Source organism: Annulohypoxylon maeteangense, assembly GCF_022496945.1.
Source record: "Annulohypoxylon maeteangense strain CBS 123835 unplaced genomic scaffold GGS22scaffold_5, whole genome shotgun sequence".
Lineage (NCBI taxonomy): Eukaryota > Fungi > Ascomycota > Sordariomycetes > Xylariales > Hypoxylaceae > Annulohypoxylon > Annulohypoxylon maeteangense.
In genome coordinates, this window is record NW_025953252.1 from 195,587 (window position 1) to 216,969 (window position 21,383).

A 21,383-nucleotide genomic window follows, 5' to 3' on the forward strand; every position below is an offset into this window, starting at 1 on the left:
CGCTTCAAGCACCTGAGAACTAAAATCGGCAGCACCCAGTCAGCGCCACATCTAGCTGTGTGGCTTTCAGAAGGGGGGGTATTATGTGGCGGACAATAAGATCTTCCTTCGCCTAGCGCCTTTTTGATCTGAACTCAAAGTTGTACCCAATAGGAAGAACCTCGGATGAGATAGGCCAGTCAACTTCGATGTAATTGCTCAAAGTCAAAGCTTCGAAGCTTTTAGAGGAACTCCGGCTATCAATCTCCTCCTTCAACATAACCCACTCCCAATAATCCACTCACAAACTCTTGAGCCCAACTTGCGAATAGCCTCCTTCGGGCTGGAGTCAAGATGGCGAACCCACATCCCATCAAAGCCATACCGGAGGAGCAAGACTTCCACCCGCATGATTCTCTGAAGTCCGGTATAAAAGGCGCGATTCTCGGCGGATCTGCCGGTTTCATTACTGCCGCCGTACAGAACTCTCTGGCCAAGACGAACATAGGAGCTTGGTCGGTTCTCACTCGTGGTGGTGGTACCATAGCTATGTTCAGTATGTTTATTCCTCATCTTAATTGGAAAGAGACCGTGCCGCGCTCTACAGGGTCTAGAGCAAGTCTAGCGGGGCCTGATAAGAAGCTAACAAATTTCTCGCAGCTGCCGTTACCTCCGTATATACTTTCTCCAAAGACGCAACCGCCAACCTAAGAGAGAAGGATGACACCTGGAACACAACGGTCGCCTCATTCCTAGGCGGAGCCACAATCGGTCTCAGAAGTATGTCGTCCCCTTCAACCATATGCCATTCATTTTCATGATAGCTGGCCATGTTGCTAACCATGTCTCCCAAAAGCCGGTCGAGTACCGCAAATTCTCGGCTTCGGCGCTGGCTTCGCGGCCATCATGTCGGCTTTCGAGTACACAGGTGGCAGTTTGCGCGGCCGAGCCCGCACCGAGAACCCGGAGATGGACGAGTACGAGTACAAGGAGTCTCAGCGCAAGACGCGACGACGGCCTGTTGAAGAGACCCTGGTTCATATTGGAGAGGGCAGAGGTACTAAGACTTTCATTACTACCCGCACCACCTCTTCCGACAACATGATTTCCACTCGTGTCGTCTCCTGTAAAACCTGCTCCACCTCCACCACGCCATCCTACTGCTGTGGCGGCTGTGATGACAATGTCAATGATCGCAACAACTAACGCGCAATACCAATACATAGGCATCAAGCCCGAAGGCTACGAAGAGCGCCGAAGAGAGCGATTAAAGGAGAAGTACGGCGTCGAGATCAACCCTGTACGGGCGGACGGACTGTAATTGCATTTGCAGATTCGGATTTGATTTTTACGCGGAGTTAGGAAGCAAGGCTTCTATTTACTTGCTCAAGCCCCAGGACACATAGTCCTGGTCAGCTAGCTGCAACAAGACGACATCGATCGATCACATAACCTCGTCTACGATACTGTACCTAGATAGATAGGTAAGGGTGGATAGGGGATCCCACCCATGAGAGAGGTACACCTGTACATAAAGAAGAATCGGACCTCCTGAAATTACAAACCAGCCTCCTACATCTAATGGCTACAGACGGCCATGAGCTCTCGTCAAAGAGGGCGGAGCTTGACCTTGTGGTAAGTCGACAATCTCCTATTCTATCATCTCCCATCCGTCTACCATGATGAAGTTTTAGAGGCTGTTTATGACTCGTGTCTCACGAGCATGATTCATCCAACTCACCATTGTTCTATCTTATTCTGATTACCATCCGGCACTCCAACATCCAAACTCTCATACGCTTGTCTATGGTACTCAAGCTAACAGCTACGTCTTTCAGATCACGTCAATTAATAATGTGCAACGATGTCCACCCATGCTAAAGTCAAAACAAAACAGTAGTTCATTGCATTACCGCATAGAATGCCGGCCTGTGTATTTGTTCAGTCCGCATACCGGCTTTTGGGAATCTCTGCCTAACTAACGCCTAACACACTAACTGATTGACCCCGATAACCTTGGTGAAAATCAACTGGATCCCTACATACGGGGTGTTTGTGAAATCTATACGTACACGCATGGCCTATCCGTAAAAGAGAAATACCTGCCCTGAAAATCCTATGTGATCCATCCTCCTTATTACAAACTCCAGGCCTCGGTCCCTAAAACAAGACATAATCCATAGCTTCCTCGATACTTTATACGTTGAAGTAGATATCTCATACCCAGCTTAGTTTAGAAAGCTCTAGCCTCGATAATTTCCTCAAAATCAATCGTAAACCGAATCTGGAAAGCTAGGTCAACTGCACTAGTATGGCATCACCGTAGATACGTAATCTCAGTAGAAGTTCTGCAAATCCGGGCCGGGGCCGGGGCCACCAGAGGGCCGTCCCTGGTTGTTATTGCCGGCCGGAGGAGGCCATTGGCCCGGAATAGGGATAAGAAACGGTTGGCCGTACGGCGGCGGAGGAGGCAGGGGCTGCTGGAACTGAGGGCCGCCTTGAGGCAGCGCTGGGAAGCTGTTGTCATCGTACGAGACAGCTGCTGGACCGTATCCGCTCTGAGAGCTTTCACGGGTATCGACATCGTCCAGAGAACGATAACCATGGGCTCCCTTGCCACCTCTGCCGGAGCCTTTAAAGCCTCCTCTGCCGCCACGGTTACCACGGGAGGCATTTCCGCCTCGATAACCGCCACGACCCCGGTTATCGCCTCCACCACCTCGCGCTTGAGAGGAATTGTGATAGTCCCTGCCGCCATTGCCGTGATCTCTGCCATGATCCCTACCATGATGGCGTGATTGGCGGTCATCATCGTTTGGGAACTTGCGTTTAGAACCCTTGTGCGGGAGCAGTCTGTCCTGCTGCTCGTCCTCTCCATCTTGGTCTTCGCGATCGATACGAAGCATCACCTTTTCGCCTACCGTAGTCTCGAACACGATACTCTGATTAGCGGGGATCGGCTGCCATTGGCGAATCTTATTCACATCCGCGGGCCGAGCTCCTCTTCTCAGACCTAGGACGACAGACGGCACTTGGTTGTCGGTATGGTAGATCGCATTAGCGGGAACGGGCCTTACACGCGCTGCCCACAGAGTCGATTGGAAGTTGCCAATGTCGGTTACCTCCCACTTCATCTTGGAATTAAGGCCTCCTATCTTATCCAAGATATGCTGTGGGCAAGATCGCGCTGTGATGAGGATAGTGTTGGCAAGATTCTTAAGATCCTTCGTCTCTGGTGCCATATTGTTCAGAAGCGAGATCAGGCGCTTCGAATCAGTAGGCTGGATCATATAACTAGTGAAGAAAACGGCTTTCTTGATAGCTAAGCGCGCATTCCGTCCGCCTTTTCGCTCTTTGGCAATAGAGTTGTTGTGAAAGTTAATAAGGTGTTGTACCTCTGCCACCTCGACAACGGGGTCGAGGGTAGTAGAGAGCTCGGCAACTGGTATCACATGGCCAGTGATTGGGTTCTGTCCGCGACTAACAATATTCTTGTTATAATCGGCAAAGAAGTCTCGGAAGCCATCGACATGCTTAGGGCGATCTTCGTAAATCCGCATACTTGTGGCGGATGTATATGTTCCTAGTACCGATTTCAAGAATATTTGCTTGAAGTTCATAGTGCTCTGGAAGCGTTCGTGATTAGGACCGACTACCGGCTTCAATCCAATCATGTCGAATTCGAGGCCTTTACTCGCAACGATTCGCTTGATGAGCTGAGAGAAGCCTTTCTCAGACCTTCCAGTCAAGAGAATGGTGAGGGCATCGTCTTGCTGCATGCTCAGCTGTACCAGCTCAACGATTTTGTCGTTCCACCATCCGTTCCAGGCGCGCTTCTCCTCTTGTTCTACACCTTCGCCGGTCGCAGATAGAATTCTCGAGTCATGCCACCAGCCACCATTAACAAAGATGTCGGGGCTCATCAGCTGCCCAGTCGTCGGGGTAGTCCATAGCTTCGAGTTTGGTAGAGGGGTCTTGAATACTAAAAAATCGATTATTGTTAGTGATAAAAGGAAGTTGGGGTAAGGAACGTATATACTAACAAGTATTATCGAAATCGTAGACATGAACGGCAGTAATCGCGTCGACGGCTAGAGCGACAGGTTAGTAGAGAACATAGTAATACACCAACTGTTAGATTATATTGTCTATGGTGCAACTCACGAGGCAACTTCTTGTCTAGAATAGACCATCTACCAAGAGCTGTGATGGTATAGCCGTGGTCGGCGCGGGTGGCTTGGTTGGACACCATCCTTCGGTATCCGTATAAGGAGTGACTTTTCAATAAAGTGTGCGTTCGAGATGAGAACATACAATTATAGCGACGATTGCATGTTGAATCTCAAAGAAGGATCAAGAAAGTGTGAGTCGAAAGATTGTTGAAAGCGGAAACTGTCGCGCTTTCCGAGTATCGTGGTATTCGGCTTGGACCTGTCGCAATTGGGAGAATTCAAAGTCCCTTAAAGCATCATAGCCCAGGGATGTACAGCGTACAGATAAATTGTTTGTCTTATCGATAATACTTTTGTCGTAACTTCGAGTACAAAGCTTTTCATAAGAATTGTTAGTGTACACATGTACCTTGCAGGGATTATACGCTAAGCATGGTCCAAGCTCCCACCCAGCAAAGTGCATGCATATAATTAAGAGAACATTAAATATGATACTACGTAGCACATCTCGATCCCGTACTTCATCTAAACATATTCAAATCAACACGTAGGGGATGCTTACTCGTTGATGCAATCAGAGTATGGCTACGCGTAACGCCATAAGTCTCGTCCAAAAATCAAAGACTTCAGCCCCAGAGTTCCTACAGCTACGATGTCACATCCGACCAGGCGCTAGTAAAGTGCGAGAGGGAGTTGCCGCCGTTACAGACGAGTGCATCGAGATGTGTGTATCAGCTCCACCACAAGACGGGAAGGCGAATAAAGCTGTAGTTGAGATCCTGAGTGAGGTAAGCATATTAAGATCTATTAATTTAAACACATATTTCTATAGACTCGTCCATGGCAGAGAACAATGTACAGATTAGCTAGACTACCTAGTAAATAGTAACCCAAATCCCAGATCCTAGGCGTCCCAAAATCAGACTTACAAATCACACACGGGATGAAGAACAGAGACAAGACCATCAGCATCGCCAGCGCCTGCTTCCGGCGCGGGAAGGACATAGAAGGTAGCGAAGACATAATAGCCATGGTCAGAGAGAAGCTTCTCAGTCAAGAGTCATCATAACCAACACCACCACGATAGCAGCGTTAAAAAGATGATATTCGCTACCATTCATTAAATAGGAACTCATTCTATCTTTGACTTCGTGAGACGCCAACCCAAACTCCGACTTAAGCACTAAGCGTGCTTCATCAACAAAAGTCCACGAATGCATATCTATATACATATACCCACCCACCCTCAAAACTCCATCCCCTCCTCCTCCCTCTCCCGCTTAACCCTGGGATCCCTCTCATCGCGCATAAGCGCCAGCACAAAGCCTCGGAAGAACTCCACATACGGCCTCAAGCTCGTCTTCTCCCAATCCTGCAACGTCTTCGCCTTTCCGCCCTCCTCGCCCTCCTCAGGCCTCCACTCATCAATCTCCTGTAGTAGTTCCTGCACTGTCGGCACGCCCAACGGGTCGAATGTCTCTAGCTTCGCCGTGTCGATCGGGACACAGACCCGCCCGGTGCCGGGGTGGATAACGAACGGCGATTTTAGCAGATGGTTGAGTTTCTTGCTGACCTCGATATCGAGGCGTGGGTACGTGTACTCTAACACGATGTCCTGCTTCGCCTCCAGCAGAGCCTGCGTGTCGAGTTTCTTGCTTGCACCGGATTTCGCGAGGGCGTCTATGTCCGCCCATTTGGATGTGCTGGCTCGGCCGGGCGCCGCGTCCCATTTCTTGCGTAGACCCTCGTTGAGGGCTTTGTCGGGGAGGAGAGAGAGAAGGTGTTCGGCGCGCTCGGGGGTCGACCATGGGTCTTGAGATTCGAGGACGTCGGATTGGAAGTGGGGGGCTAGGATATCGAGACTTCGGCTTTAGGGGGAGAGATTGTTAGTATGCATGGACGTTTTGGAAAAGGGTAGATATGATATACCTGACATGAGGGTGTAAAGGTCTCCATAGATTGACCTTCTTCCCGCTCTGTGCGCCACCTCGGATTACCTCGAGGTACCCGGCGATAGCCCTACGCTTCTGGTCGTCCATCGTGCGGGCTTTTTTATCGCACACCCAGGCGTGAGCTCCTCTTCGGCCGGAGTACACCCACATGATATGCTTGAACCCGAAATCTTCTCTCAACGCGACGTCTACGACTTTGATAGCCATAGTCATGAATTGCCAGCAGCGGTTACAGATATTCGCTTTGTCGCAGCATGTTCGGATGTCGTCGTAATCTGTTAAATCGATATCGAAGCACAGCTCCTTCGCCAACGGCTTGAACGCACTCGAGTTCCGCAGCGTCTTGCGGTCGCGCGGGTTCGTCGTGTATACGGGACCGATTTCGAAACGGACTGGCAGTTGACGCAGCACATCTTTGCGGAATCTAGAACCGAGGTTGATAAGTCACAGGCAATCTTATAATACTCGCAGAATCAAAGCCTTGAAATACTCACAGGTCGGAGCTGGGGAAGGATTGGTATCGCAGGTACACATCGCCCTGCAGCGTGAAGGCGAATTCGCGGTGCGCGAAGTCATTGGTGGGGGTCGGGCTGTGGTTGAGCCACTGGAAGAGGTATCGCCAGGGAAAGAAGCGCTGGTAAAATAGGCGCAAGAGTTGGGGATCCGATGCTCTCATGGGGACTGGTTCACTATTATATATTTGTTAGACGATTTTTCTAGCTAAGTAGGCTGATTCCGTAGTCTCACGAGGGCGATGCTGGGGCCGACGACCTATCCACACCTGGTCGAGAGCTAGGGAACTCATCGTCCGAGTCGACATCCGCGAATAAATCTTCTAATTTCACATCCTTATTTTCAGTTTCTTCTGTTTTAACGGGTATAGTATTCGTTTCGGTCATGGCAACGTCGTCCTCGGCTGCTTGCTCGTCGCCATTTTGAGCTGGAGCGTCCGTCATGGTTTCTTCGGCAACAGGTGTTTGACTGTCGATCTCAGGGGATATGGAATGAGGCATTGTGATTGAATTGATCTCGATACAGTACTGTTGGTTCGGATTCAACAGTATTTATTGATCTTACAAGTTTTATAGACTAAAAAGAGGCACAGGTGAAAGCGGCACGGACGTTTGGTTGCCTGAATATAGAGGGGCTATTATGTATGTCAATTGTTAATTGCTAATTGACTTTAATTGAAAACCAACGCGACGCGACGCGTTTTCGCGATAACTAATCCTGACCCTGCAGTGTGTCCCTTTTTATCGATAAGATAGAGATGAGTCATCATGTTGATGACATAATCAGTAGATAAGACTCGGGATAGAGTCTAAGTTGAAGTATAAAATCAGTTACCAATATTCAGATGGGCGTTGATGTTAATTATGTATATAATACCTCTTTTCCCATGTATAGGTAGGCAGCGATTCTATATCCACCCCATATCATCCTATTTGTATAGACACAAGCGGAATAGACGGGCCTTCAGACTATCTTGGTATTTCATCTTCCTCTAGTTCAAGCTAGAAATCAGGTTGAACATCTACCCCATCATAAAGGGTTTGCTATAGGCCTATCCTATTCTTTAGAGACCATCGTCCCTATCAAGCCCGTCGTCATTTTAGTCCCAAACCAGAGCCTACTTCCCAGGCGAGAACGCTGAACCGAAATCTCGGAGAACGCCAGTCAGATTTTGTTTTGTGTATCCCTATACGCCGAATCACTCGTCGTCATCGCCTTCCTCTTCACTCTCTTCATCGGCATTCTCCAGCCATTCGACAAGCATTTTGCACTTTTCCCGTACGCCCGCTATCAGGCCCTCTTCCTTACCCCTGTCGTCTTCCCACCAGCCCAAGATTCCGTCTTCGTCCAGGATCTCGAGATCGTACATCTGCTGCAGCATAGCAGCTAGGAGATTTCCAGCCTTAGTGGCTTCAATTATCTTCGCGCTGCTAGCGCATGCTTTATGTACTGCCAACGCGAATTCTAGTTGTTCCGTCACGGACTGGTCGCCGACACCAACTTCCGATATGAACTCTATTGCGCCTTCTCGTGACGTGAGCACCTGCTTAGCGGCCTTTGAGGGCTCCAGTGCACCGTTCTCTGCATTCGTTAGTTCGACAGCGCGCCTAACGAAGGCTGTCGCAACAGCCTTTCTCATCGCAGCATCAGATGCATTGTTGGCCAGTCGTAATGACATAAACTCAAGTTTCTCGGATTCGAAGTTGCCCGAAGTGCCACGGAGAACATCTAACAACCCATGAACTGCATCTGAATGGAAAGAATAGAAGTTGGGGCCACCGGAATCATCTGAGGCAAATGAAGAGAGTCGCGATCTCGAGTTAAGTTGGCTAGGGGTTGCTGATGCCCGTCCTGAATCATCATCAGACAAGTCATCGTCATCTCCAAGCGTTGAGACGGATGAGTCGGAGAAATCAAGTTCCTCGAGGGAGTATATAAGTGACTTTTGTAGGTGCGATGGGCCGTCGGGATCCTCTTCGTCATCTTCGGGGCTCTGGAATAGTGCGCCCTTGCCTTCAGAGCCAACGAACTTAGACTGTGCTGATGCAGGTTTTCCGGATCCCGTGAAAAGGGATAGCATCGTACCAGGCTCAACATCCGTTAGGTTGCCCAAATGGACTCCAAACGATACAAGAGCACCTTCGTGAACATAGGCCTCTTTGCCTACCGCCGCCCTCTCCGCAATAATAGCATGCTCCACCACAGCACCATCATTAATTATAGCGTCATCCCATATAAAGCTGTCAACAATGCGTACATTGCTACCAATTTTGCAATTTCGGCCAATGACGCTGTTTCTTATTGTGCTGCCAGCTCCGACGTGGGTGTCTTTCCCGAGGATCGCATGGACGACTTCGCTGTCCCCTTCAACCTCGACATCGTCCTCCCTATACACATTAATTCCCCGTAGCTGATAAGTCTGTCCTGTTAAGAGATTGCATTCAGGTACGAAGGGATATGTCCAGCCGTTTAGTACATCCCGACTAATAGCATCATACATCTGGAGATTTCTGACGCGTGCGCTGTAACCTTCGTTGACGATTTCGGTGTGAATCATCTTCCCATTCAGCTCCCAGTCTTTTAATACTCCATGCAAGAAATTTGCGCGTGGGAGCTCGTAGTCGAAACTCTCGGACCATAGGGCGAGAACATCGGGCGTACATATGTCAATCTCAGCATCGATTAAATCGGTCCGGGCTTCGGCTTCGCGGTTCTCGAGTACGGTCGGGTCAAGTGTAACGTAATGATCGGCTTGCAATGGGTGTATCTCCTCGTAGTGTAGGCATCTCTTAGCTTTCGGGTCGATAATGAAGGCCGGTGTTATTCCTTTTGTCTTAGTATTGTGTTCACCTTCACCAGCTTCTCGGAGCACCACGGTCATACACGAGTCTCGGTTCGCTTCTCGACGGGCTCTGTGCGCTGCCAGAATTCCGTCGAGGGGAATATTAGCGACCAAATCTCCATGTACCAATACAAAATCTCCTCCAATAATATTGCGCTTGTCCAAATCTCGAAGGAAATCGCCTATAGATCTAGCATCGGCGACGCGTATGAATTCGAGGGTTGTAAACGGGCACGATCTTAAGCCAGGACACCATCTTGAGGAGTTGATGTATCTCTCTATCTGTTCGTGATGGTTGCCACAGTATATGAAGACTTCTTGTACACCGTTCATGGCAAGGAATTCGAGTGAGTATTCGATGAGAGGTGTGTTCGCAAGGGGAAGAAGGCACTGAGATGGGTTCAGTATTGGTAATTAAAGCTAAAGGGGTGGTGTAAATTCGGCTTACTCTTGGTTTCTCTATCGAGAAAGGGTGAAATCTAGTCTGGAAGGAATCTGCTATGAGCTGTGCATCATATTAGCTATAGCTCTTGATACCTACCTAGTAGGTGCTGCCCCACGATAGTCGGGAAATAGAGAAATACATACCACTGCTTGAAGAACATCTTCTCTCTTATCTTCCGTTCCAGGCTTTCCAGATTTCTTTCCTTTTGCAGAGGCGCCTCCTTTCGCACCTTTATTCTGCGACATTGCGACTAAATGAAGGCTGTCGTTTGTTGTATGCCGTATACGAATGCAAATGTGTAATTGAAAATGAGATGAATTTTTGGTGATGGATGAGTCAAAGTTGTTTGGAGGGGCAGTTTCGGAGGTTGCGCTATAACGATATTACCCCTCTATTTCTGATATTTGCTTGTTAGAGAGATATCACTATAAAAGTTCAGCCTAAAATTTAAACTCGTAAAATGACTATTTTATTTCGATGTTATTAATACAGTTAAATAACTTCACTTTAACATATACTGGCATCAATTTCAATTATTCAGACTAAAAACACATGACATTATCGATAATTGATGTTATAATTTTCAAATACACCATGAAATGATTAAAACATGGTCCGATGGCTTGGCTGATTTGCAGCTTGTCTCCTTGGTAAGTACCCGTGGGAATGATTAGGTACCAGGTACTTAAGCAAATACCTATATATTTGTCATTTCTAGATTTTCTCCGAATATTGTGAGACAACTATTGGAATTGGGTATATGTAGGAGCTATTATTCACCGTAACTGGCCGCTTAAGTGTGTACCCCAGAGTAACGGAGTTTGACCTACATATAGGCCACTCATCACATTAATCATTAACCCATCACGATGATCTCGGAAAGATACTGTAAGGAACCACATTACAATAATAAATATTGTATTATATTCAGGGTATAACCAAAGGAGAAAAGTCAACCAAATCAGATACTCAATGTGATTTTATAAGTATACGCGCGTGTAACCTGACCGGCAGACCGGAACATAAGTCTAGATCGAAGATGATCTAGACCGGGCGGCGCAGGGGGGCAACGGCAAGGGTGGGCCAAGGGTCGAACGACTGCCGTGGAACGGACTACGGTCTAGGCTAGAGCTCTACAGCTCTAGAATCCAGACCTCAAACCAACCCTCGTGAGCGAGCCCCTTGCTTGCTGCAGACGCAACCCTAACCGTTACCTTACGCGGCTTGCATATGTACGGCCATCTAGGAATGTACATATGTATGTGCGTAAGGTAGGTACTGCTGCCGTTGCTGCTGCTAGCCATGCTTCCAAGGTCCCGATCCAGATGGATCTGGCCATGAAACCGGTCTTTAGATTGGTTCATGTCCTCATCGGCGTTAGCTTGTGATCCATCTTTCCTGTTTCATATTGAAGCGTTTACTGTACTTCCAAGCCCGGAATCGGTAATAAGTAAACAGAGAGATTCCCAGATAGGATTTTTTTGAGCCGTGAAGTCAGCCTTATGCCTTTCTTTGGAAGATCTACTTAGTCTTAAGCATTAGCTGCTTTATTAGCCTTAGACAATCTGTCGAAGAGCAGTACCGTGCGGAGCGTATGTTGCGAGGCCAAGGAGGTCAATGTGTAGCTGACATGGGCTAGGCCAACTTATCAGCTTATTAAACACCAACCCTTTATTGTCCCATCACCAACTAGCCGTAGGAGTCATAGGAAGAAGATCTGCGCGGATCTAGAGATCTTTGATCATAATATAGAAAAAGGCAAGGTTCAGGGGAAGCTGATCTGTACCGAGGTTTGTGCTTCCAGGGGGGGTTATCCCATGCCTCCCGAAGGCTAGAACCTGGAAAAGAGGATTAACAAGGCCTTCTCATTAGTCCATAGGGGTCTCGTTCCATAAGATCGGTGTCTAGATCAGCAGATCCTGCCACCATCTGCAGCAAGACTGGGACCAGAGCTCTTTCGTACCCGGTGTAGATTGATTGCTCACTGTATTTTCGATCTTTCGATCGCATTCTAGCCTGGGCCAAGAATTTATCATTGTAAAATATCTATTAACGATTGCGGCTCAGTCGATGGATTCTTATTGCCTTGTTACACTTGTTGTTCGATGTCAGATGTTAAATGGAGATTGTACGGCACATAAAATGTGCCTTCTTAAGTGTATGCTGAATGTGATGTTTAAGAAGCCCAGATGCCTTATGACATTTGAAATCCAGTGGCGGAAGCCCGGTAATTATATCAACGATCTTTCGAATATGTGTCTTTTCTCTAAGATTAAACTTTTTCAACAACCTTGGAGCTCTTGTTTGCTCTTTCCTTTTACTCTATGTGTACCTGCTTAACTGGGTAAGGTACGTATTTTCTTACTTTCAATAGCAAGAAATACCCCCTAAGCGAAGTAAAATTTCCTTTCTCGCCTCATTTTCTCGGTTGTTTATTTATGTCGTTCTTGCCTACGGAGTTGCTCGCTGTTTCCTCCCAAACAATGGAAGCCACTTTACAACATAAGACCACACACTGCATGCATGACATCGTTACCAGACCACCGGTGCCGATACAAACACAAAACCTAAATGAAATGGGACAGAAAGAAGGAACTAGCGGTTCAAGGAGGGGGTTAAATCATTTAAGGTGTTTGCGCAGGTTTCGTCTTGTTTTATTCCAAAGTTTCCTTCCCACATCAACAAACCACAGACCTCGACACGATTTTTTTTCTTTCAGATTCTCAATTCTCTCTCAGTGTAGTCTACCCGAACTACGTATGCTCGGGGGCAAAACAATACCTATTCAATCGTTCGTCATCTTCTTTTCTCTTCCATCATTCATCTAATCACTTCGCTCAGGGTGGGAAATCCTCGTTCGTATTTATCTACCGTCTAGTCACACATCTACCCAGGCTTAGGTTACTATCCAATGCATATAAATCCCAGAGATCAATAGCATCTGAGACAGTGACAAACATGATTGGCTTCTTTGAGCCTTTCATACAAAAATAGCCCCGAGCACATGCTCCCCAAGCCCCTTTGGGACGACCATCGTGCCCAATCTAGGCTTGACATTGAAGCCCTTCCTTAGTGCTTCTTCCATCCATTCCAGGAGTTGCTGGCTCCCTGCTACTGATATACATGCAGTTATGGCTCTAGAAAACATTCAAGGGGTATCCCGTGATCTAACACAGAGCTCTCTTCCACCCCGAGTGCGACAAATAACTTCGACACAGCAGACCAGTCAGATAACCCCCCCATGCATAAGATGCGCTACGGTACCGACGTCAACAATAGCCTATCCTGTCGACGTATCGATTACCGAATTCCAGCAGACCTCGTGGACGAACAATCAAACATGCTGAGAATATATACAAGTCGGATCAATGTATTAATGGGAAATTGCCTGGGATGCGCCGTTATCATTGGTTATAATTCCCCTGCGGCGCATATATCCGTTGTCGCTTTTCAGGCGGCCCGTCCGAGCGTTGCATACCCTCGGGGATCCTCTGCTGCGGGGGCACACCCATTTGCGGCATCATGGCATTGGCGTATTGGGGTTTCTGAGTCCCGCCCGGCGTTAGTACCATCTGGGAACCGCTACCTGCACCTAGATATCCTTGGTCCTGCGCCAACGTTGGCGAAGCATGGGGCATTTGACTAGGGGAATGCCACGAAGCACTCGTGGCCGGAGACTGTATCGGGGTCGTGTCGAACTTTCCTACTGGACCGGACGAGGCTGCCGATAGAGGAGCCATACCTATTCCTTGGTTCGAATACGGTCCTGGTGTCGGCGGTTGGGCAGAGGCTCCATTAGGGTACATCGGGTCCATCATACTCTCAGGGGGAGGGTTCCGCATGAAGTTGGCAAGATGTTTCCTCAACTTGCCAATCATTCCTTCCTTAGTGAACGGCTTGGCCAGGACGTCTCGCATACCTAGACAGCGTGTTAACATCTCGGCAGTCAAACCCAAGGCAAAAAAGATTAAACTTACCCCAGTGGAAGTACATTTCAAGATCTTGCTGGTTAATATTGGATGTCATTGCAATGATTGGAGTGTTGGGTTGCACTTCGCGGATCATGGCTGTTGCTGAGACGCCGTCAAGTTGAGGCATCACAATATCCATGAAAATCAAGTCGTAATAATGCTGTTTTGCGTTGACTTTGTTCACAGCTTCGAGACCATCACGCTGTATCATACTGTCAGCCAAACATGCGCCCTCGCATAAAAGAAAACCAAGAATTACGATTACGTACTGCAACCTCCACGCCACAATCATACTGGGCAAGGAATTTGGAACCAATTCGAGCACATGTCCTGTCATCTTCTACGAGCAGGACGATAGGCTTCTTGGATCCCCATGGAGAGCCACCTTGAGACGCACCTCCCGGCGGAGTTTGAGAATGCATCGGTGGTCCATTAAATTCAGGGCTAGGGCCCATCGTATTATCCTGTACGGGCCGGTTGTATGGAAGGTTGTTAATGTGCTCGGCAGCGAAAGGATCGATTCCTATTGTCTGGCCGACGGGGTAGACGAGGTGTCGCATATCGTTAAGAGGATCGTGTAAGAAGGGATTGACGCCACCTACACCTGGCGGTCCCATCATACCGGAAGAACCAGCGGATTCGGGGGAGCCGCCAGCTTGGTGTAATTGGACTGACATCCGGTTTAGATCTCGATCCGCGACATGGTCTACTTGAAGGCCGTTGAGAATATCACGAGCACGACGCAGCTCGAGAGGCGACTCGGAGCCGTCAGACAAGAGGTTTGCTGTGTTTGTTCCATATCCAGATGTCGAGTGACCCGAGCTTCGGCTACTTTCTTTCCTTTCCTGCTCAACTTTATTCAAATGGTTGATTAATTCGTTGTGTACTTGGTTTTGCGCGCGAACCAGCTTCTGGAGGTGAAGTATTTCATCTACAAAGATCTTATTCGCATTCACAATTTCGTGATATGATTCCTGGAGTTGTTGAACCTGTTGCTGCGTCGCCGCCAGCGTCTCGCTGAGAACAAGAACTTGTTGGTTAGAAACCCCATATGGTTCCTCCGCTGCCTGGGCCTTCCTAGGTGCGGGTGCCTTTCGTCTGATATTATCAAGATTATCCTTTCTGTCGGCGCGAAACTCGGGATGCTTAAACTCCCATGCCTATTATACGCTGTCAGACTCCACTATGGATTCAGGATGCTTTCATCAGGGAAGGTAAGTATTACAGATGCGCCATATGGGGATTGGCCATTTTCTTCGTTATGCCGCACTTTGTGAAAATCGTATTTATTAAGTTGTCGGACGAAGCTGGCAAAATTGCTATGCTTAAAATGTTTGGGTAATATAGTCTTGGTGAACTTCTCATTCTGTAAAACGGGGATCAGCATCTATCCGAGACCTACGAGGGAGCTGAAGCTCGCAAGTTTTACCTCGAGAACAACAAAGCTGTCACCTTCATTGCCCCACCTCACTACCTCGCTGTAGGCAGGGTCTTCTAGCATCCTATGATTAAGGCAAGCTTGGTTAGTATAACCGGATGGAAGAGCTACTCGGACAGCTGTCGAAGAAAGGAATGATTTACTTGTATAATTTGCGAACCTAAGGTTGAGCGGGTTAGCGAATTCCGTATGCGACGATCCGCGACAACGCGGTCTCGAATACGAGGTTATTATGATCAAACTTACAAAGTCGCTCGAGTTATTTCCCGCGCCCTGCGCCAGGGACGCTACATCACCCTCTGGAGGCATGATAGGCGATCGGCCTATGGCCTAGTGTTTATGCTTGCTTCGATGGTCAGATATATATGTCGGCACGCGCGCGTAAAACCGGCGGTCTTGATTGACCCCAAGAGGGAGTTCGGGTGGTGGCACAGCGACGAAGCGACGTCGAAGTTCGTGCAACTGGATCTCGAGCGACGGTTGCTTAACTCTTTTACGTACTCGTGTTCGAGGTTCGTGATTCGGGGGCTCTTCTAATATTTCCCCTCTAGGATTGCATCAAGCGCGCTCGAAGGATTTGATGGTATGCGTGGTATACGCTCTTCGTTATATCTGTGACTCCAAGGTGCGGTACAGATACACAATGGAAAAGATAACAATAGCCGACTACTCACAGTTGCCTTTTCTACGGGCGTTGAGATTCCGACAATAGACGATTGCCAAGGTCAATGCAAGCAGGACAGGCAAAGCAAGCAAGCTATGGCTTTCGTCTGATATATTCGCAGGTTACTATTCGAGGTACTGAAGGCGGTGTCCGCCTAAAGATTTAGGTTGTGTCACTCAATTGGCGGGAATGGGTTCCAGTGCTCGATATGAATACAAAAAAACCATGACGAGCTGACCCGAACAGGGAAATGTTTAAAGTCTTTTGAGAATGAATTGAATGGACAGGACAGGGTGGGTGGGCGGAATTCGGGTGCACCTCGTTTTTTTGGGGCTGGCTGGCTAGGCTAGCTTTGCGAGGTTACAGTAATAATAAAAAAGAGAATGCTTCAATTCATACATAATATGGGGGCGTCCTGGGCAGAAATCCTGGAACGGAGAGGTGTGGATTAGGAGGGGGGACTCTGGCTCATTGTAAGTGCTGAGAGAGCAACGGACAGGGAGGAGAAGAGTGAGAGACTGAGAGAGAAAAGAGAGCGCACATACCACATCCACATCCCATCGAATGGATACATCCATACCACACACGAAATAAGAAGCAGAGTTATGAGAAGAGAGGGATAACCATGAACGGAGCGGCAGCTCGGGGTGGCCAAAGGATACTTTTCGAAGCCAAGCCAAAGAACTACCTAGGTCCTAGGTAACTAACTGGAGCTCCTCTCTCTCTTTTTTTCTCCTATGCTCTAACTCCTCTTGCTCTACCGGAAATTTTCCAGGAAGCGTGACGGCATAGGGTCATCCTCTATCCAACCTGGTAAGTCATTCATCATCTACTATTGACGGAGTGTGTGGACCCCTGCAACCTTTTCGCGGTACCCTCGTACTACTTCCTCTTACAGGCTAAGTGTGTCTCTCTTATTTCCATCCCCCCCTTTTTTTACTTCATTTATTTTTTTTCTTTTACTCGTCCTTGTCTTCACACATTGCTACATTGCTACATTGCTAATTAGTCTGAGAGCTTACAGTCTTCTGCAGCACAGACTACAGCGTACATGTAGCAAGGACCCTTATTCCCTCAGAGAAGTGTGACCTTGTCGTATTGTACAGACTACCTACCTACATAGGCATTGTGCAATGCTGCATACGTCGTACATATGGAGGGCGGCCGTGCTGCGCGGGCTGCGGGGAAAATCCGTCGAATAGACGCGAGCGGGTCAGCGGGATACCAATCGTTGCAAACAAAAGCACATGTGCTGTTAGGGGTGGTCCGTGATCTCGAGGAAAAGATACGGCTACCGGAGTCCTATCACTGCATCGTATTATACGCCTACAGTAGATCCTCTAGCTAGCTGACAGGCCATTGGCTGTCTTGTATTATATGTATGGTACTTATATACCGGTAAGTGCTAGGAATAAGAGACTATGACGACTGGGTTTGGACAAGCTGCTCTGATTGGGATGCTATCAGATCTAACGAACCATAGTATAGGAGCTGGGAATTTGGAATTAATAATCTTTTTCAGCATCTATTTTAATACGTTCAAAGGCGTTGATGATGCTGAGTAGATACAGCGACACAGATTCGATAAAAGCGACGCCTCTTTTAACAATGTTACCAACTTGGTACTGTGCGCCGCGAGTCACGAACAGCACGACTCATGCTCGTCAGTTCTAATCCCAATCCTCCATGGGGGCGAGGCTATACCGCTATAGGATAGACAGCGTAACAGCTAGTCTCAATATTTGTTCCCGCAATCCTATTCTTGACACTATATTCACTCAGCTCACCTTCTCAAATTCACTCTTTCAGTATACAGATCGTAAGACTTATGTATAGAGGCATTCCATTCATAAGCTGATCTAGGCGGCGACTTATCCGACATGACCGCCAGCATCGGTTCAAATCATACCGGAAATAGATACTAGGTACTTACCTGAGCTACCTAGTCGGTATGTACATGGATAGATAAAATATATCAACACCAAGATTCATGTACATACAATATACCAGGTATGCAGCAAGCACGTATGTGTGCTATTTACATATTTAGCCAATCATCAAATTTTCACACCGTTACTCTATCGATGTCGACAGACATCATAAGAGAGCCTAGGATTAGAAAAGAAAAGAGACAAGCAGGGTATGAGAAGATTGCGGTCGGATGAGAATACGGTGAGCGAGAAGCAAGCCGGTATGATTGCCTATCTCCTTAACGATCGTCGACACCTACATACCTACATACATACGGCAGGGTTACTATTACTCTATTCGCACTTCGCTTGTAAACATTCACGTTATTTCCCCCTACCCATCCCCCTTCAGCCATGCTGAAATTCGCCGCGTTTCCATCAAAGACATTCCTCGGTATTTCCGAACACATCAGAGCACGTCTCGTCCGGTCTCTAAATACCTACCTAGGGATTTCAAAAAAGAACCCTTAACCACATACGATTTCTAAAACTCGACCCCTTGAGCTCAGGTAGAGAGAGACGGTCCAGAACCGCCGGCAGACCCAGGAACGTGGACCTTTGGAACGTCCGGCCGGGACCGTGGCTGCTAACGCTTATTGTTATTATGGATGGGGTTGCTTACGGTGGTGGTGGTGCACTGGGCTGGGTGTCCTCCCTCTACAGCGCAAGGCTCTGTGTTACCCACGATGCAAGACACCCACGGGCGCCATCTGGGATCGATCTGTGTCTCTTTTTTCTCTGGCTCGAGGAACGTGATGCATGGCGTCCGTCCCTCTAAATTACTTAAGCTTATTACGCCGATTTGCCTTTGCTTTGCTTACCCTGTTCGTCTGGGGCGGTGGTTTTTTTCCCTCGGATTTTTTAGAGATGTGATGTATCATTATTGTCGTGGATCCGTGGACTGGTCCGACTGCGCGGTGTACCTGATCTAGTATGATTGCGATTTGAGAATTTGAGAATGTGCGTATGTAGGTATGTATGTCGATACGAGGATCGATCTGTGAAGAGTTCTTCTTCCATCCCATCGAAACATTCCAATAGGGATCGGGAGTATCCGTCCCAAGACAGAGACTTGCTTTTTCTTTTCTTTTTTTCTTCTTCTCGATTTCTCTTCCTATGTACCTATTTTCCCCCGATCTCCCTCCCCAACTAACTAACTACCTACCTACCAAATTATCTCCTCCAGTTCGCGCAGGCTAGGCAGATTGTGGCGTGGGAAAATCCTCAGCTTTCGCTCCATGCTTCTTCCCCTTCGACACTAGCGAGAGGAGCCAGGTCAGGTCAGGTCGGCCAGCGCGTGTGCGGCCGCCCCATAACCCATACCTCTCCTCTCCCCCCCTACCACCACTAACCCCCCCGGCCCTGCCCGCCAAGTTGGATCGCAGTCCCGAAAAGTGCAAGTGATCGGCAGCTAATACCGCGATAGGCACAGAAATCGCGACACCGGCTTAGGCCAGTATTTGCCGCACGCATACGTAGCTACTGCGTACATACTGACCGGTAGAGCTACCTGAGGCTAAGAATCCGACCCAATCCTGTCTCGGCGTGCTACGTGTATTGTATGTATGATGTACATACATCGTATTGGCCTAGCAACGTACCTAGTTCCTAACCTACATATGTAGCAGAGAAGAAGCAGGTCTTTTTTTTTATGTGGCATGGCAGAGAGTGGGAAAGTGAGTGAGGGCGGAGTTATCGCCGCTAGGGGGGAAAGAGGCGGCGGACGGCTTGGGACTTCCGGGAAGGCTTGTTTTTTTAATTGAGCTGCCCGTTCCTCGATGGGAGCTTGATGGGCGGGAATCCTGGGATGCGCGTGGGGGATCCGATGAGCTAGGTAGGTTAAGGATGTTGAAGGATCGATGACCAGTCGGGTTAGGTAGGTAGGTCTGGGTAGATATTCCCACGGCTCGAAGCGAGGATGAAGCCAGGTATGTATGTAGGTAGGTGATAAGCAAGCCCTCGGTTTTTTCTTCAGTAAGACGGCGGGTGAGAGGATAGCTCGTTCGTTTTCTGTCTCTCTCATACGTCCGCGTTCCATCGGTTCAAAAGTCGACTCTCCGTCCAATCCGATTGCTGCGTCCTGTCCCGATCTGGTTTCGCGGTTGAGATCCAGAGATCTACTAATCCAGATCCGTCGTCCGGGGCATAGATTCATTAACTTTTATGGCACGATGCCTCGTGGTATTTTTGCGTCCGCAAATTCCCGAATTCCCCGGCGCACCTAGTCTGCTCCGTTTCGAGCGGACGATGGTGTTTTTCCTGCATCCTCTTTACATTTGATTCTGATACATATGTTACGATACCTGCATGTAATTCCTCTAGCTCTGGCACCTCATCTCGGAAGCAAGACCTTGCCTGCCTAGTAGGTAGGTAAGTAAGCCATAGCGTCTTAACATTTCGATCTTAACCCAACCCCTTTGCTTGATAAGAGAAAAGTAATTTTCTGTTTTCTGTAATGTAACTTGACAACCCTGAGGCTTCTCAAGCTGTCAATTAGCCATGTTCTCGGCTTCCCGAATAGAGTTACTACCGACTCTATAAATATCTCCTTGTCTGGACCTGACATACATTCGGTGGTACCGGCAGTGGTCAAGTCACTCCCTCGCGCGTCTAATAGCTAGCAATTCGGATATTTGACTCCGCTCTCACGTTGCAGCAACGGTATTGCTGTCCTCAGGGTTCACATTTTCTTTCTTCAACCGAACTTGGTACTATATTCTCCAAAATCACGGTCTAAAAAAAGAAACAGTCGTACTTTTCCATAGACTGCCGTTGAATATTACACGATATCACCAGGGTTCTGTCGATAAAACAAAGAGCGCGGCCTTAGTTTCAAATAGTGTCTTTTCTTCACCGGCTCTTCTCCCAGAAACGTGTCTAGCTTGCTAGCTCAGCTTCTCCACGAGACGAAGAACCGCGCATTATAAACAGACCACTCGCCACGCAGCTATTACTACGTATGTATACAATCATTCCTAGGTACTCACAATTCGTAGAAGAGAATGCTCAAAGTCCCAAACCGAAAGCGAGAAAGCGAGGCGTGGGAAGGGGTTCGTTCGCTCACTCGTATCAAATTAGCCGGTTCGGCTCGCAAAACCCTGCCGCGCGACACGCCATCCGCGATCCGCCAGCCGCCGTCCCGCGGGAAAGCTGCGAACAGTTAACCTACCTACCTAGTACCTACCTACCTATCTGCCTACTAGCTCCATACTTCCACCCGAGATCCGTGTCCCTTACCCTTCCCCTACCTAACCTAGTATGTACATACCTCACGCACGTCCGGCTGCTTGCGAAATAAAGTGACATGGGTAATCCAGGGTCGCTTTCCCCATCTGCCCTCCCCTAGATAAGATATATTACATAGGTATGTGCGCGTCGTCTGCGACGCTGCGTGGCTGGTTGCGATGTTACCTATGGTAGCAATAGTACCTATCTAT

At 48.2% G+C, this 21,383-nt stretch overlaps 6 protein-coding genes across 6 annotated transcripts; 2 read left to right on the plus strand and 4 right to left on the minus strand.

Moving 5' to 3' along the window:
* Nucleotides 1-333: 333 nt before the first annotated feature.
* GGS22DRAFT_186579 (uncharacterized protein) lies at nucleotides 334-1,300 on the plus strand (the record flags this gene model as incomplete). The annotated part of the gene is made up of 4 exons (XM_047964471.1): nucleotides 334-535; nucleotides 640-759; nucleotides 836-1,105; nucleotides 1,206-1,300. The coding sequence occupies 4 exons, from the start codon at nucleotides 334-336 to the stop codon at nucleotides 1,298-1,300; spliced, it is 687 nt and encodes a 228-aa protein (XP_047820343.1).
* A 1,015-nt stretch (nucleotides 1,301-2,315) lies between these two features.
* On the minus strand, nucleotides 2,316-4,231 carry GGS22DRAFT_178698 (uncharacterized protein; the record flags this gene model as incomplete). Its single annotated transcript, XM_047963593.1, has 3 exons — nucleotides 2,316-3,961; nucleotides 4,023-4,070; nucleotides 4,144-4,231. 3 exons carry the CDS (start codon nucleotides 4,229-4,231, stop codon nucleotides 2,316-2,318), a joined length of 1,782 nt encoding a protein of 593 aa, XP_047820344.1.
* A 434-nt stretch (nucleotides 4,232-4,665) lies between these two features.
* Nucleotides 4,666-7,275, minus strand: GGS22DRAFT_158025 (prim-pol domain-containing protein). Its single transcript, XM_047960577.1, has 5 exons — nucleotides 6,851-7,275; nucleotides 6,598-6,792; nucleotides 6,081-6,527; nucleotides 5,053-6,019; nucleotides 4,666-4,939 (listed from the first exon to the last, which is right to left on the minus strand). The coding sequence occupies exons 1-4, from the start codon at nucleotides 7,114-7,116 to the stop codon at nucleotides 5,398-5,400; spliced, it is 1,530 nt and encodes a 509-aa protein (XP_047820345.1). The 5' UTR covers nucleotides 7,117-7,275; the 3' UTR covers nucleotides 4,666-4,939; nucleotides 5,053-5,397.
* GGS22DRAFT_198920 (YggU-like protein) lies at nucleotides 4,733-5,274 on the plus strand (the record flags this gene model as incomplete). The annotated part of the gene is made up of 2 exons (XM_047966209.1): nucleotides 4,733-4,939; nucleotides 5,053-5,274. 2 exons carry the CDS (start codon nucleotides 4,733-4,735, stop codon nucleotides 5,218-5,220), a joined length of 375 nt encoding a protein of 124 aa, XP_047820346.1. The 3' UTR covers nucleotides 5,221-5,274.
* Nucleotides 7,276-7,461: 186 nt separating the features above from the next.
* Nucleotides 7,462-10,225, minus strand: GGS22DRAFT_158028 (nucleotide-diphospho-sugar transferase). Its single transcript, XM_047960578.1, has 3 exons — nucleotides 10,047-10,225; nucleotides 9,907-9,963; nucleotides 7,462-9,848 (listed from the first exon to the last, which is right to left on the minus strand). The coding sequence occupies exons 1-3, from the start codon at nucleotides 10,146-10,148 to the stop codon at nucleotides 7,815-7,817; spliced, it is 2,193 nt and encodes a 730-aa protein (XP_047820347.1). The 5' UTR covers nucleotides 10,149-10,225; the 3' UTR covers nucleotides 7,462-7,814.
* Nucleotides 10,226-13,278: 3,053 nt separating this feature from the next.
* On the minus strand, nucleotides 13,279-15,969 carry GGS22DRAFT_114408 (HSF-type DNA-binding-domain-containing protein). Its single transcript, XM_047958048.1, has 7 exons — nucleotides 15,559-15,969; nucleotides 15,456-15,472; nucleotides 15,304-15,376; nucleotides 15,100-15,240; nucleotides 14,144-15,034; nucleotides 13,881-14,076; nucleotides 13,279-13,822 (listed from the first exon to the last, which is right to left on the minus strand). Exons 1-7 carry the CDS (start codon nucleotides 15,619-15,621, stop codon nucleotides 13,308-13,310), a joined length of 1,896 nt encoding a protein of 631 aa, XP_047820348.1. The 5' UTR covers nucleotides 15,622-15,969; the 3' UTR covers nucleotides 13,279-13,307.
* Nucleotides 15,970-21,383: the final 5,414 nt, after the last annotated feature.